Source organism: Ananas comosus, linkage group 10, assembly GCF_001540865.1.
Source record: "Ananas comosus cultivar F153 linkage group 10, ASM154086v1, whole genome shotgun sequence".
Lineage (NCBI taxonomy): Eukaryota > Viridiplantae > Streptophyta > Magnoliopsida > Poales > Bromeliaceae > Ananas > Ananas comosus.
Window position 1 is genome coordinate 6,247,303 of NC_033630.1, and position 17,000 is coordinate 6,264,302.

At 36.9% G+C, this 17,000-nt stretch overlaps 1 protein-coding gene across 3 annotated transcripts; it reads right to left on the reverse strand.

The window, feature by feature from the left end:
• LOC109716523 lies at positions 4,523–16,505 on the reverse strand. 3 transcript variants are annotated; one of them, XM_020242032.1, is made up of 5 exons: positions 16,338–16,505; positions 15,843–16,125; positions 14,128–14,729; positions 12,735–13,250; positions 4,523–4,814 (listed from the first exon to the last, which is right to left on the reverse strand). In XM_020242032.1, the coding sequence occupies exons 2-5, from the start codon at positions 16,105–16,107 to the stop codon at positions 4,659–4,661; spliced, it is 1,539 nt and encodes a 512-aa protein (XP_020097621.1). In that variant the 5' UTR covers positions 16,108–16,125; positions 16,338–16,505; the 3' UTR covers positions 4,523–4,658. The 3 variants fall into 3 exon arrangements, with proteins under 3 accessions (XP_020097621.1, XP_020097618.1, XP_020097619.1); XM_020242029.1 differs by having other exon boundaries at positions 16,257–16,505; XM_020242030.1 differs by having other exon boundaries at positions 15,843–16,505.

Sequence of the window (17,000 nt, forward strand, 5' to 3'; positions counted from 1 at the left end):
AAGGTGAGATAATATCCTTCATTACCGTTTCCACTTTATTTGTGAGAACTTTCATTATTATCTTTTGCACTCCATTGATAAGACTAATTGGTCGAAAACCATTAGCACTATTAGCACCTTCTCTTTTAAGGGCTAGGCAAATATAGGAATAGTCAATAAGTCCCATGTTTACTCGACCTTCATAGAGTTCTTGAAAGATATGAAATATATCTTCCCATATAGTCTCCCAAAAAGTTTGGTAAAATAATACATTGAAGCCATTAGGCCCGGGTGGCTTTTCTTCTCCCAATTGAAATATTGCTTTTTTAATTTCCTCTATAGTGAAGTGATGTGTAAGATTCTCTGAATTTCTAATAGCTCTTTCCCTAAAGAGCCTGCTCCAATCTCCAATCAAAGAATATTTTTGTCTTGTCGGAGCAAAAATATTCTTGAACTTGTTATGAAAGATACATCTTCTCTTCATCTTGATGAAAATTTCTACCGTTATCCTCAATGACATCAATTGAGTTATAGCGACTTCGCCCATTAGCCATCACATGGAAGAATTTCATGTTACCATTGGCCAGCCAACTTTGTTTGGTCCTAGTTTTCCATAATATCTCCTTGTCGCCAATTATGCTTGCATATTCTTTTTAAGAGTGTTTCTTCTCATCCATTGTTCGTTTGTTAGATCTTGAGGTTCTTCCAAGATATCTAGTTTCTGTATTTCAATTGTTTCTTTCTTAGCTCTTAAGATGCTATAGAAGTTGGAGACACACCATTCTTTAATCTGCTTGCGACAGTGCCTTAGCTTAGCTATGAAGTCAATATACTAGAATTCTTATGTGTGATTTCTCGTTCCACCATATTGGGACTATTCGGCAAAAATCCTCCCACGGTAGCCACACTTCCTCAAACCTAAACATCCGATTGTAGAATTTGATGCCTGTAGATAGTAGTATTGGTGAATGATTTGAGGTGATCCATGGAAGAGCGATCAATCTTGCGAGGGGGAAGAATTGATCCTACTTTATAGAGACCAAAAAGCGATCAAGGCAAGGGTAGGATTATTCTGCATGAAGGACCAAGTGTAAGCTTGATTCTTATTGGCATATCGATCAGTGCTAGATCGTTAATAAGATCTGTGAATAATGCCATACCTTTCCACTTGTTTCCTCTTCTTTCTTCTTGATTTCTCGTGATGTTGAAATTCCCGCGCATCATCCAGAAAACTTTACAAAAGGTCTTTAGAGAAACAATCTTACGATAGAACTCCTCCTTACCATCCAATGTTGGAGGCCCATAAACATTTATAAGGTAGAACGAGATTTTGCTAGACTTATGCGGCAAAAAAATTAGTTAAAGGTATTTTCTAACTATCATTTCACTACAAAGAGAAAATTTTAGAATTCCAACTAGTGGGGACACCGCCCGAGGCCCCAACAGAATGTAGGAACTAACATTTATAAAAAAAAGACTCGGCAATGGGTCGGAGAAACGAATGGGAGATCAAGGACAATTTAGTTTCTTGGAAGCACAATACTGCATGTTTGCACCTTGACATGGCGTACTTTACCAAACTTCTTTTGGGTGGATCATGAAGCTCTCTAACCTTCCAACAACAGATTTGCGACATGATTAACATAGAATACCCGCACACATTAAGGGCCAACTAAACCTAAATGAAACATGAACCTTCAGGAATTCCTTGAAGTTCACCACCTCCTCATCACTTAGTTTGACTCCTTACTTGCCTTTTTTTTTTTGATTTCAATCTTTCTATTTGTCTTGGACTGTTTTTCTTTCTTCAAATCATTTCCACTGCCTTCATCCATGAGTTTCTTCTGCTTTTGCTTTTTACAAAATAGATTTCTTGTGCTTAGTTGCGAGATGAGTACTACTTTTCTGAGAGCTATCCACTTGAGCTTGCGGTTGCGTCCTTGCTTGTCGCGGCCATGGTTTTTATCCTTGCTTGCCGTGGCTTATCATAAAAAACAACGACTTGCTTGTCGTGGCCATGGTTCTATCCTTGCTTGCCATGGCTTATCATAGAAAACAACGAAGCTATCAGCGGATCTATAGAGCTATTGTTTACCAACATTTTATCCATTTGTAATAGATTCAAAGATCGTTCCCCAACAATCCCCTTGGTATCCAACTTCTTGTATGAAAGTATGCTCTATCAAGTCATGCAGGGAACGTTCATCCATTCTGAAAAAGCCCACAAGGCATAAAACCAAATGAACAACGTGTTCAGGCCAACTTATGGTATACAAAAAAGACATGCCAATGTGGGGCATGTCTTTTTTATATACCATTAGTTGAGGTTTTATTATGAACTAATTTGCCTATAAATGATCACTTTAGTATTTATTTCTGCATATTAATTTTTAGGTTGAAAATGACATTCGGAAAAACTGACGTTTATATAAAAAATATACGATTATTAAATAGAAAGTCAATATCTTTAGAATTATAGTTATTTTACTTTTTTGTATTTGTTTTATACATCACCACCTAAGGTGAATATTAATTATGGTGTTATGAAAAAGCGTAGTTACAAACAAATTTAATTTATGATGAGCCAAACAACAAAATAAAGTATTTACAGCCGAAAACAGCTTCACATTCCTCCACTTTCCGTTAAACAAACATGACCTAAATGTCAGAAAATAATTCAACCTGAACAAACTATTGTAAACAAAGTGAGGGCCCATTTGGGTGCATGTAAAAGGGAGTATAATATCACTGTACACTCCTCTTGATAAAATTATATTACAATGTATTTTAAAAAGATATCTAGAAAATAGGAGATAGTAAGACTAAGGTAAAAAACGGTGTAATTAAAATGAAAATATATACACTCCTACCTAAGAAAAAATATTCCACTATTCTGGGCTCTCTCTTTCACACCTCTCAATTTTTAAATTTCAATTTTCAAATTTAATTTTTAAATTTAAATTTTAAATTTTAAATTTTAAATTTAAGATAAATTTAAATATTAAATATAAAATTTTAAATTTTAAATTTATAGTGTGTATCCAAATTAAATAATCTGAAATGAAAGCTGTGGAATGAAATTTAAAATTTTAAAATTCAAAATGTAAATTAAGATTTTAAATTTCAAATTCTTTAATTTTTAATTTTAATTTTTATAGTTTAAATTCTAACTTATGAATTTTAAATTTTAGTTATTAGAAATTCTGTAAAAGTGTATAATTTGTATCCAAACAATTTAAAATGAAAGCTGTGGAACTTTATAGAGTTACAGAATTTATTATTCCATCTAGATCTAAATCATAAAATATAAACTCTATGGAATTTTATAATTGTGCATTAACCTAACTAAGATGTGGATATGAGGTACAATACATTGGGGAGTGGCAACTTTGTTTCCGTACACGCTAAGGTTTAGTTTGATAATGTGGTGGCTAAAATCATTAATTTTATATTATAAAAGAACTAAAAATTTTAAAAGCGCTTTCATTCTTTCCTTCTTTTATACTATAAGCCAAATGCTTCTCCGATAGCAATTGTAACCATAATTTTATAGCATTATAGGAGAAAAGATTATAAGCGCTTTTGAATTTTTTGAGCCTTTTATAGTATAAAAGTGATGTTTTTAGCCACCACATTACCAGGCCTAAGTTGAATTCTTAGAACTAGCCCCTCTACATGCACAGATTCACTTTTATCAGACAAATTGTTAGAGCCGGAAGCAATTTGCTCAATAATTTATTGTTGGAGGTGCTTATACTATAGTTTGCTATGAGAGTATTATTCGAATATCACTTTGTCAAAAGACAATAGTTCATACAGGCCGTAGTTGTGGAAAAGTCGGTCTTTTACAGGGTAGTCATGCAAAAGTTAGTGTTCACATGATTGACTCAACCGACGAAGCAACATGAAAAGCAAATTATGCAGTCTTACGTTAGTCATTGTCGCCGTTAAGCTATTGTTCGCCGCTTTTAACTTTACTTCTGGCATAAATTAGGAACTAGAACATGTTATTTTTTATATAAGTCAATGGGCACTTGATAATTACGGCTTAAGTCAAATCATTGGTACTTCAGTTGTAGGACATCTGGGTGGAGTGAGTGTGGGAAGCTCAAATATTCGATGACATGCCAAAAACCTGGGTTGGATTATAGGAGTTGAGCTCTTGATTAGAATCTTGTCAAAATACACTACTGAGATTTAGCTGAGACTATTGAGAAGTGACTGGAATGGATCATCATTCATATAATTTTTTCATTTGACAACCGCACATTCATATGATAAGTATCGATCAGAGATCCTAAATAAAAGTTATTAACTAAAAATATTAAAATATAGAAAATCATCCAATAAGTGGCTACTTTTTCACTTCACCNCCCCCCCCCCCCAATCAAGGTTCTGTCACTATTTTACTATTTTTTATAATTTTTACTTAAAGTTAACCCCCCCTCCTCAAGGTTCTGTCACTATTTTACTATTTCTTATAATTTTTACTGAAAGTACCCTTAAAAATAAAAAATATATTAAAAAATTAATTTTCTCTATATAATAAGTAAGACATTTCACTTTCTCTGTTAATAACGTAACACCTTAAAAACATTTATGAAATTAAGGAAAAAAAAATAAAAAAGCAAGTATTTATTAGAGAATTTTTCTATAGATTAGCCTAAAAATAACTCTATCTATATCAATGAAACATGCGACTTCTCACACCTCTTGGAAATGAGAATGTCAAAGTCGCTGAGCGTCCACTCTGCCACTGCATCTTCACTAACATAAATCTCAGTGCCAACATCAATGGAAGTCCAACGTCTTTTTGCTGCAGGCGTACCCGGATCCTGTGTTCACATTCAAACAAGCATTAATTTATTTAATTGTAAATGACTGTTAAACTATCATAACCAAATGAAAATGAATGGTAGCAAATGATGCGAATAACAAAAAAATTATACAAATTATGAAATTTCGGTCTTTCATGCTGCTCAAAAAGTCAACTACTGCAACCTTAGTTTTACTCTTATTATGTTTTAAAAAATGACCATGCCATTCTTTTTTGAGTTGTTGGCGGAGAAATCGCTGGTTGATACATGGTCCGATCTGATTCATCCACCTTGTGATGTCTCTTAATACGTGAATTGAATCTGACTTTGTCTCATGAGCAGTTCGGAGAGAGAACAATCCAGTCAAGTTCAGCACTAAAAGATAGCCTTGCGGTCTTCAGATATCAGTCAAAGTCTAAGGGCTTCCAACTTCTCAAGGCTCAGTCTTTGATCTGAGCCGAAACTGAGTCAAATAGAACCACTGCATAGTGGCAGTCCTTCAAGATGGTTCTTTGCATGGGGCATAGATGTGCAGTATTAAAGGGTGTTTTCCTGTAAGGAATGTGGTGGTCCAAAGGTAATTAGAATGGTAGTTGTGGTCGTCAGCGTTGAGTGAGATAGTGGCCCAAAGGTTGTGAGCTTTCATGTTACGTCTGCTCTTGTATTAGATTGTTGCTATTCCAAAATTAGGTTACAAATACTCTTAGAGATAAAAAAAATAAAGGCTTGCGATTTGATGTAGGAATTTCTTACATAATAGTATTTTGGTTTCTTTAATAGCCTTCTAGGTTCAAATATGGTGTGGCTATAATTGGAGCAATTGTCGTGAGGTTATTACACTTTGTTCTCAAAACTATTCCCTGAAACTGTTCGTACTTTTGGATTCTTTGGCATCCTTGTTTGAAATATAGATTTCAAATACATTTTTGTCTTGACTTCTCATGCGATCTGTTGAAACTTTAAATTTTTGGCATGCTTTATTCTGCTAATTAAAGCTGAACCTTTTCATCGAAATCCATCCTTCAGTGATCCCTATGCTTGTCTTCTTTGGATTTGTTTGACATTTCGACCTCAAAACAAGGTATCAACAAGAGCAAATAACTAGAATAGGCGCAATTCTACTACAATAGAATTAGGTTATAGGGACACATGTTTGGGACACTTTTGAGTAAGTGTCCCATTTATGCTAAAACTTAAAAATACATCTACTAATGCCTAAATATAAAGCCCAATCCAACCAAAAATAAAAGATTACTCTACTCAACCCATCACATCCAGTCCATTTGGCCCGATTACAAACAGAAAAGAAAAAAAAAAAAGAAAAATCAATTACCATCTTTTCTTCTCTCTTCACTCAATCCACTGAAATTCTAGACGAAGAGCCTTTACTGTCGTCCTCCTCCGCCACCGCAGCCAACGAGATAGAGTTTCGGCGGTTGCTAAATGCTTAAATAAGTGTTGGTAAATTAGCAGCACTCTTTTAGGTTATAGCGACACTCTTTAACGGTCACTATATACCTAGCGACCCCACATATAGCAACACTTTTTAAAAGTGTCGGTAATTTTAGCTAGCAGCACTTTTTTGACATGTACCTACATTTAAAAGCGTCGCTGTAGACCGTTTTTGTTGTAGACACACTACAACAAAAACGGTCTACAGCGACGCTTTTAAATGTAGGTACATGTCAAAAAAGTGCTGCTAGCTAAAATTACCGACACTTTTAAAAAGTGTTGCTATATGTGGGGTCGCTAGGTATATAGTGACCGTTAAAGAGTGTCGCTATAACCTAAAAGAGTGCTGCTAATTTACCAACACTTATTTAAGCATTTAGCAACAGCCGAAACTCTATCTCGTTGGCTGCGGTGGCGGAGGAGGACGACAGTAAAGGCTCTTCGTCTAGAATTTCAGTGGATTGAGTGAAGAGAGAAGAAAAGATGGTAATTGATTTTTCTTTTTTTTTTTTCTTTTCTGTTTGTAATCGGGCCAAATGGACTGGGTGTGATGGGTTGAGTAGAGTAATCTTTTATTTTTAATTGGATTGGGTTTTATATTTAGGCATTAGTAGATGTTTTTTTAAGTTTTAGGATAAATGGGACACTTACTCAAAAGTGTTCCAAACATGTGTCCCTATAACCTAATTCTGTTGTAGTGGATCTATTCCTTTTTCCTAATTTTTTTTAAAAAATAATACCCATTCTTTCGAAAGTAGATAAGAGTAGAATCTAGATAGTAAGTGCTTTATCATTGAGATGGTAGATATGTTGGATCAAGTGAAACCAGAGTCGATATTATAAATAAAATTTGAAAAAATTAAAGTATTGAAGGTTCAGGTTCCAAAGTTTGATTAGCTAGTCACTAATGGGAGGTTTGACACCCTGGGTTGCAGCATAAAGGCAATAGTTGGCTCCGGGACCAAATATGGCATCCCTGGAGCCAAACGAATTATTTTCAAATCCCCGATCTTCCTGTTTTAGCGCACTTCTGGTGAGGCTTTTCCAAGGGCATTAAAATGATGCTTTGGGACAGAAGGTAGGGGTGTAATGTGGGCCGTGCCGGGCCGGCACGGCCCACATTTCCCGTGCCGAAACGGGCCGGAGGCCAGCCCGGCACGGCCCGGCCCCAAAGTCGGGCCGTGCCGTGCCGGGCCAAAATTTTTGGACCCTGGCCCAGCACGGCCCCCCGGCCCGGTCTGTACGGGCCGTGCCGGGCCGGGCCGGGCTTCGGGCCAGCCCTTTTTTATTTTATTAATTTTATTTAAAAATATTTTAAATTTTTTAAAAATAAAGATATTATTTTTTAAAAAAAAATTAATATATAAGTAAAAAAATTAAAATTTTAAAATATATTTATAAAAATATTAAAATTTTAAATTATTTTAAAATTTTAAATTTTTTGGACCAAAATGTCCTTCCCAACAGTCAAATTTTTGACTGTTGGGAAGGGCATTTAGGTCCGGCCCATCTCCCAAAAGTGTCTGCTTTCACAGAACCCAACTCACTTGGGAGAGCCCCAAAGTCAAAACCCAACTTCCAATGCACATTGGGAGTTGGGTTGATGCAGCTTGGGAGTTGGGTTGGGTGCAACCCAACTGACCAACTCCCTGCCCGGGCCCGGGTCGGGAGGCACGGGCCACACGGGCCGGGCCGGGCCGTGCCGTGCCGGGTCTGGACATCCCTCAGCCCGGCACGGCCCAAGCCTGTGTCGTGCCGGGCCGTGCCGGGCCACCGGGCCGCGGTAGCAAGGCCCAGCACGACCCGGTTAAGCTGGCCGGGCCGGCCCGGCACGAGTGCTACAGTGCTCGTGCCGTGCCTGGCCCGGCCCACTCCCGTGCCGGGCCGGGCGGCCCGCGGGCCGCCCGGCCCGTTTGACACCCCTAACAGAAGGCAAGGTAGGATAGGTGTGGGACTTGTTCCGGGTCATCCCGTGAGTTGGGGTGACATTTGAGCAAGTCGGTGTGACGATCGAGCAATCTTTCGGTGACTGTTGGTCGGAGTCTGGAAACCCAATTTGTTCAACGATTAAACTCATTTAGGGTCTTAGACTTTTGGGTAATTAGCGGGTTTAATCTAATTATGGCTTTGTTTGGCACTGCGCATAGGTCCGGCAGACGGTTTCGCATGTTCTGCACTCCAGGTTCTCGGTAGTACAGGTGGATGCTTTGAGCTGGTAGTTGGTGAGATCGTTTCACCTCTTCTCCTTTTTATTTGCTCTTCTATATCAATGTCTTAGTCTCTACATGTGGTTGACTTTGTTTACTATTCGCATATCCATACTTGTTACTTCCACTATATAGTTGTTGTAGACATGTAGAGCGGGTTTGCACTTTACTATTTATCGGACCTTTAGGTCTAGGCATTGTAGTTCTCTTGTTATTGTTGAGTATGTTCTGGTTATCCCAGCTCAGCGTGCATACACCAGGTATCTGGCTTCGGCCGAGGCATTGACTTCCTGTCATCTTTCATGTTGAGCATTTTGCACGACTTAGTCAAAGCACTTCGAGTGTATTCATGACACCGGTCGGTTTGGCCATCAACCAAGCGGTGTACTATCCGGATAGCTCGTCCAATGGGTGCATGGATCAGGTCAGTATAGGCAATGTGATAGGCAACGTTTGAGGTCTGCGAACCAATATGGCAAGCACCGAATTACTTACCCTTGAGGCATCAATTTATTTGTATTAGTTTTACAGTAGTAGTTCTCAGTTACTTGCTCCTTTGCGATACTGCTTTCCTTACTACTGTAGTTTGTTTTCATATCACAGCATATATACTTGTTACTCGTTCTCCTTTGTTTTTCGGTGAATACGACTTGCTTTCGTGGCTCTGTTGTACCCACTAGAAAACCTTATTTGTGGTTTCTCACACCCTCCTTTTTAGGTGATGCGGATAAGGGGACGGGTCTCAGTATGACGAGAGGACGGGCAAGCTAGTGGCCGTAGTGGTTATCCGGTTTACTCTCTTACTTACTTAGTAATCAAAAGTAGAAAATGGTTCAGTTAAAGGATGCATGATTTATAACTTGGACTTATGTGGTTTGGTTTTTCATTTACTAGGAGTTTTTTATACTTGTGGCTTTTGGTTTCTTCGTATCGTGTTATTCGATTTTCTACCCCTCATGGTGGCGGATTTTAAAATGTATCGTTTTTGTGTGGAAAATAATTTTCAAAGTGGATTTTGAAAAGTTTGCAATCGTTGTCAACTTAGAAATTTGAAATAAAGCTTCTGAGTGGGGAGCGCTTTCAAATAATAGGCGGTTATGGAATTGTTTTTCATATACATAGATGTGAATGAATATTTGTGGGTGCTTATGAATATAATTGTTGATCCTGAATCTTGTGTATAAGATGGTACGGCGTGCAAATACAGGGAAGACTTTGTCCATGCAAACAGAAAAACTTTGTATTTGGAGCAGGGCTGTATGTCACGAGGGCCAGACAGTTTTTCTTTTTTAAAAAAATGGCATATTTTCCGCAACTCTGAATTTTAAAATAGTATTTATCAGAAGAAGGCTTTTAAAACCGGCCCCGAGGTGTGACAACTTTGAAGACTCAGTTTGGCTAGAAAATTTGATATAAGGAATTTGAAAGCCATAAACTAGATAATTGGAAAGAAGTTGCTATAGAAAAGAAAGAAGAAAGGTTTGGCTTCCACAAAAGGGTTTGCGGTGAAGGTTTTGCAGTACTTCAACATGCAGAATATGAAGCCAATGTCTACCCCATTTTCTATTTAGTTAAAGTTGTTGGTTGAGCAATTATCCAGTACGGAAGTGAAAAAGGCTATGTATCATATTCATTAATAGTAGAGAGTCTTATATTTTCCATGGTGTGCATTGATACACGACATTGTTCAAGCAGTGGGAGTAGAGTCTATGTATCACAAATTTTGATTGTGAACATTGAAATGCTGTAAAGTTGGTCCTTAAGTATTTGAAGGGCACTGTGAATTGCTTACTTAGTTATGGTTTTGTCAGTTTAGATTGTATCGGATATGTAGAGACAAGAGAACATCAACCACTAGTTTTGTGTTCACTATGAGTAGTAGTGGTGCTATTAACTGCGAGTCGAAACTTCAGTCAGTGGTAGCTTTATCTACAATGGAAGCAGAGCACATACCAATGGTACATGCTAGTAACGAGGCCATTTGGTTAAAGTGGTTACTAGGAGACTTCAAGGTGAAGCAAGATACGGTGCGGCCGACTTAATGATAGTCAAAGTGTACTACACTTGGGAAAGAGTTCGGTATTTTACTCTCGAACGAAGTACATTGATATACGCTATGACTTTATAAGAGATGTGTAGACTGATATACTCTCACTGTTGAAGGTTCATGCTGATGCAAACCTTTTAGATATATTGACGAAGCTAGTGACTCCAGAGAAATTCAACTGGAGCAAGACTCCCTCGGCTTGAAACTATGTGAGGTGAGTGGGACTCGGCAAACTTCCGATTTCGCATTCTATGGCATTCAACACATATCTTCAAGTGAAAATATTGTTGGATCAAGGTAAAGCCATGTTTCGAGTTGGCATCACAGAGAAGACTGAGAAAAACAAACTACTGGAGGTTCAAGTTTTGCAATTTGGTTGAGAAATTTCGGAACCCAAAAGCATGTATTTTGGACTGAGGGTGAAACTCTGGAGTTTGGTTGAAAAACTCAAGAACCCAAAAAGTATGAAGCTAGATTGAAGGCTAGAACTCTCGAGTTTGGTTGAGAAACTCTAGAGTTTGAAACTATGCAATTTATCGGATTTCAGAATTCATGTATAGACTCCGGAGTTTTTGAACTATGATAGGTTCTTTGAGTTGGATCCGACTCCAACTTAATCTAATCTCATGCTTAGAGATTAAGGATCACCTAGATATATCTTTTGGGAAGTTCCTTAGTGAAGATCGAAGGCTAATAGTGAATCAAATGCTAGGATGAACAACATAAGTTGTTTTCTACTAGAATTAACTTTAGGATTTTAAACTCTTGTCATTCGTGTTTTTGTGCCATGAGATTCATTGTAAAAGAAGTCCAAGTTGAAAGAAAAATGTGGGAGATCCTAGAGAGATTTTTGTAATCCAATCTACTAATTGTATTTATTATGCCATGGATTAATCAAACAAGCCATCAAGGAGGTCTTGCCCGTGGATGTAGTTTGATACACTAAACAACGTAAATCTCATATTTTTGTATTCTCTATTCTTTATTGCTTAGTTCATCATTGTGCTTGTTTTTCTACGATCGTTCTCTCTAATTTCCATCTACATAAGATTCGATTTTTGTTGCGCTCATGTTTAGTGTGTGTATTTGAGGTATGTTCAATAACCACTTAGCCAGTTCCTTCATGATAGTTAATGATGAGCTTTACCACACTGCTGGAAAAAAATTTTCAGCAATGTCGGCTCAAGTTTTATTTTAGTGTGTGTTTGGCCTAGATTTTGAAAAATGATTTTAAGGTAAAAATTGATTTTTCCATGAATAGAGTGTTTGGCAATGTCTTTTTCAAAATCCGATTTTAATTTTTTGAATTAATATTCTGATTTTCGATTCCCAAAATCAGAAACAGTTAAAATCCTACTTAAAATATGATTCTGATTTTGAACTCAAATTTTTAATTTTTAATTTTATTTTGGATTTAAATTTTAAATTTAAATTCAAAATTCAAATTTAAATTTCAAAATATTAATTTTAAATTTTACATTTTATATTTAAATTATGTTAAAATTTTAAGTTTCAAATTTTAAGTTTTAAAATTTAAATTTTAAAATTTAAAATTCAAAATTTAGATATTAAATTTCCAACTTTAAAACTCTAATCCCAATTTTTAAATTTCAAATTCAAAATTCAAAATTTTAAATTTAAGTTGAAATATATTATACTTTGAGAATTTAAAATTTAAAATTATAAAATATAAAATTTTAAATTAAAATTTTATTTTTCGAATTACAAGTTTGAAACTTTAAAATTCAAAATTTAATTTCTTAATTTAAATTTAAATTTTAAATTTTAGATTTAAAATTTAATTTTTAAATTTTGATTTGTCAAATTTTTAAATTTTAAATTTTTAAATTTCATAATTTTAAATTTTAATTTTTAAATTATAATATTAAATTTCTATTTTTTATTCAGATTTTAAATTTAAATTTAAATTTAAATTTAAATTTAAAATTTAAATTATTGTAAAATAAAATTTAGTAAAAAGTTATTATTTTGAAATAATAAAAATATTATGCTAAATAGTTTTACAAAATCACTTCAAAATTATTGCTTTTCATATACATACTCTGTTAAACGTTATAAAACTTTTAATTTTAAATTAATTTTTTAAACTATAATTAAGTTTATAAAAATTACGAAATCACTTCTCCAACCGTTGGGCAAAGGGCCCCTTAGTGTACGTTGTTGTAGCAAGTTAACTAGGCCGACACAAGGGAACAATAAAAGAAAGAAGACCTGATAGAAGTAGAGAGACTGGGACATGGCCCCGACGTCGAGCTCCCACGTCCGCGGATCGCCAATCCACCCCTCGCCCTTCTCCGTCGGGTATCCATATTCGCCCCAGACCGGGTGCGGCAGGATCTGGAGGATCTCCTGCGGCTGCGGGTTGCTATAGGGGTCGCAGAACGTAGTGGGGCGCTCAGCATGCTCGGCATTCCCTGGGGAGCAGTAGACATGGTAGGCCGCGTGGGGGAAGCGCGCGGTGTCGGTGCGGTGGACGCGCGTGCCATTGCGGAAGGTGTGGTAGGGCGGGCACTCATCAAGGCGGTCTGGACGGCACCACGCCTCGGCCTCGGGGTTGATGATCATCTCGCTGTACCGCGTCACATCAGTCGTGACATCGCCGTCGCATGGCGCGCCGCTGTTCTTCCAGCAGCTGCCCATGTCCAGCAGGTAGAACTGGCTCTTTGCACCCCCGCCCTTCTTGATGTCCAGCGTCAACCGAACCTTAAAATTCGGGGACTCTGGAACCTGCAACAACATAAGTTGTCATTAATATTGTGTTTATTATATACAAGAGATCGAAGGTTAAGGAGAGAGAGATATATATATATATGGTGGGAAACTGCAAGATATTTTTTTGGGTCTCTTGAGCGTCAACAAAAACTCCTGCTTGGTCCCAATCATTTTTTTTATTTTTATTTTTATTATTATTTTCATTTGCGGTGAACTACATATTCCTCGTTTTAAACTTTCTTACCTGAATGAATAACATATCGATAGTGCTGACATTAATTACAGGTTATGTATAGGCTGGATGAATACCAATAAATTATAACATCAACAACTATTGGATTAGTTGTAACGTAACTCTCATTGTAGCGACAGCTGGCTCAACTACTTTGTGGATTAAAGATATCTCACATTGTTGTTGGTTAGAAGGTAAATAGATCAATAAAGCATTAAATTATTGCTAATATTGTAACACAATACCATCCGTCTCTAGTGCAAAAGGCAAAGGGTTTGATAATTGATACCTGAGGTTCCTTGTTGTTAAGCACGTATGTTAGAATGTTTAGCTTGTTACTCTGTAGTTTCAACAATTTTATTTTGCTACCGTATGACTTTATTTTCATCTCAGGATGATAAATTATATATAAAACTATATTTTCATATAGTTACATTTAGTTTGTAAAATATATCAATTTAATACCATTTGAGCGACCGTCTTCACGACCACATAACAAAATACGACAATTCAAATAAGAGAATACTAAAATTTAAAAAATATGTTAAACCGCAAAATAGCAAATTGAAGCTTCCCAAGAAGGAATTAATGAATGATTATGCATGTATCAAAAAAATCGAATAATTTATTAATAAGATCGAGACTAGGGACCGTGCTTACAATCGTGGTCATCCCCCTGGTTTGGTAGTGATACCCGCCTGAGAACCCCTGGGTAGCGTCCGACCTCAAGTAGAGCATGAGCCAGGGATACTTCCTGGTGGTCCTGAGCACATGGTGGAACACCCATCCTCCCTTCCCCACCTCCTTCTCCCACGTCACCGCGTAGTACGACACGTTCTGCGCCTCGAGATCGGCGGCGTCGAGATCATACGTCCCGAACAGCCCTCCGCTCAATTTGTCGCCGTCCAATGCGGTGTAGTTGTGGTACACCAGCGGCTGGTTCATGCAGCCGCTCCCGAAGCACGGGAACCGGCCCGGCTGCGGCCGGAACGGGCCGACCTTCTTGCCGTTCTCCGGGCACAGCGCGGCGGTCGTGTCCAGATTTCCGTTCTTGAGCATGATCATCCAGAATTGCCACGGCGGGTCGTCGTCCACCTCGCACTTCTTGCCCAAGTACACCTCCTTCGCGGCCGCGTAGAGGTCGACGTTCGTGATGCTCTCTTTCTCTTCCTCCTCGCCGGAAAATGGGTCGCCCACGCTTAGCTTGTTGTCCTTCTCCGACACCCGGTGCACTACCTTGTCCCCGGATCCTCCCGATTCATCTGCAGGCCGAGAACTACAACTATATATGATCAAATACAATAATATTCAAGTATTAATTTCGGCGGTTAAAAATTTTTTTACGGGAAAATACTCTTCCAACAATTATTTATACATAATAATACTCTTCCAACATTAATTTTTGGAACTTCCATGACAAAACCAATTAATCTGTGAATTTGAAAATAAAAGAAGGAAAACTAATATGACCACCGATCTATAAAGATTCAAACTTAAAATTTTCTATTCTAATATAACCTGAATTTTTTTTTTAAAAAAAAATTAATTGCTCATAAAAGCATTTTAAATATCTATACTAAACAATAAAATATAAAAATTAAGATTAAATATTAAAATAAAATATTAAATTGTAAGTAGCTTTCCAATATTAAAAGTATGGGAAAAAAAAAAAAGGGACAAAGAGGTTCTAAACTTTAGCACTACTATAAACAGATGGCGGCCAAATTATTTAAATTTTATCAAACAGTTTAATTAATTCATCTTCTCCAATAAATTTACTAATTAAATCACCAATGTGATTGCCTGTAGCGCACATGTTTTGTAAAGCTTCAAAATAGCAAAAATTTACTATTTTTAGTTCTAGTTCTTATTATCAAGCATCAGAATTCATAGGATGAACCTATTTTAAATTCTTATTTTTTTGTATTAAAATAAAATAAATAAGATACGTTATATTCTAAAATTTGCAAGTTTATATACAACGGAAGCAGTCATATAATTAGTAATTTCAATTGAAAAGAGACATCTATTGAATTATCTTCTAAAATTTAGAAAATCTGGTAGTCAAAATCAAAAATTTTATTTGCAAAACTGTACATATTTGTTAAGAAACCAGAGGTGGAAGAAATAAAAAAGAAACACGCTAATTGCACATCTAGAAATGGGTTGTCATTCCCAAATGTATCAAAGAGTTTAAATATTTTTTTTTTAAAAAAAATTTAATATTAAAAACTATAAAATAATAAATTAGTGTAAAAATATTCATCTATAAATGAATAAAATGTAAAATTTACATTCACTTGGAGGGTATTGCTAATTGATTAAAAAAAAAAAGAAAAAAAGAAAAAAAGAAAGAGAAATTAAGGGGGAGAGACCTTGGAGGAGGTCGAAGCAGTCGGCACCACGGGGACTGCCCATGAGAGGGGCTTCCGCCCCGACCTCGTTGCAAAAGTTCCAGGCCTCCCAGGCCACCCTCAGCCCGTCTCTCCTCATACCGGGATCTCCCACCGCCGAATTGTACGGCTCTTCCTCTTCCCCTCCGACGACGACGACGACGACGATGAGATCATGGGCCCCGTAGAACAAGAACAAAGTTACTAGCCGCAGCAGCAGGAGAGAATGGCCGTTTGTTCTCCCCATGAGATCGATCCCTTGATCCTGAATGGCCGGGCCAAATTAAAGGCGAGGGAAAAAAGGAGTACAAACTGTGAGCATAGGCTATTTAATCAATTCTAAGAGAGGAGAAGGAAATTAAGTAGCTAGCTGGCCGGGTTCGCTTGTTAATTAACTGGTTACGCGCGATTGGAGCTCCAACTCCAGAGAGGGGAGAGCTAGGAGGAGAGGGCGAGATGGTGTGAGAATTGACGTACCCGTGATTTCTCTTTTGTGGCTCAACAACTCGGCTTTGGATGTTAAGGTTAGAAGAGGACACCTAACACCACCGTAGGTAAGACAGTAGACCGACTCTTATGCTTAGATGCGCCGAGTTTGCTGAACTGGCAAGATACGGTGCAGAACGCATGACAGGAGATGAGAAAGTCTTCTACGTACGTCCAGCGGTGTTCAATCTAATAAATATCCTCATTACATAGAGAGGTATACAAATACAAGAATAAGTGTTTTTTTTTTTTTTTTTTTTTTTTTTTAAAGAAGCATAGGGACAATGTAAAATTATAATATTGTCCTGATTATATTCCCTATGTATGAAATAATATATTTAGTTTGTAATATAAAGATGCCCCTGGACTGGATCGGATCTGAATAGTTGATATACTATATTCGTACCCTAAAAAAAATGGTTAGAAAAAAAAAAAAATTCTACTCATTTAATTTCGGGTCGGGTCTAGGTCTGGATGCTTAAGTTACTAATATACCCATTAAGTTTATTTGAGTGGGTCTGGATAGTGACTATCCGTTCAAGACTGGGTACATGCAAGTCGGGTCTAAATCAGGTACGGGTACCTATATATATATATATATATATATAGACTTTATTAAATTGTCTGGCAGAGCTTACTTCGGTCATTATATTG

Bases quoted from the DNA above. Each gene is read 5' to 3' on its own strand.
- LOC109716523 (XM_020242032.1), bottom strand. From the start codon at position 16,107: ATGGGGAGAACAAACGGCCATTCTCTCCTGCTGCTGCGGCTAGTAACT. The intron at 14,730-15,842 runs GTCTCTCCCCCT...CTCGGCCTGCAG, and splicing joins CTGCTTCGACCTCCTCCAAG to ATGAATCGGGAGGATCCGGG. The intron at 4,815-12,734 runs GTCTTCTTTCTT...ATGTGAACACAG, and splicing joins AGTCTCTCTACTTCTATCAG to GATCCGGGTACGCCTGCAGC.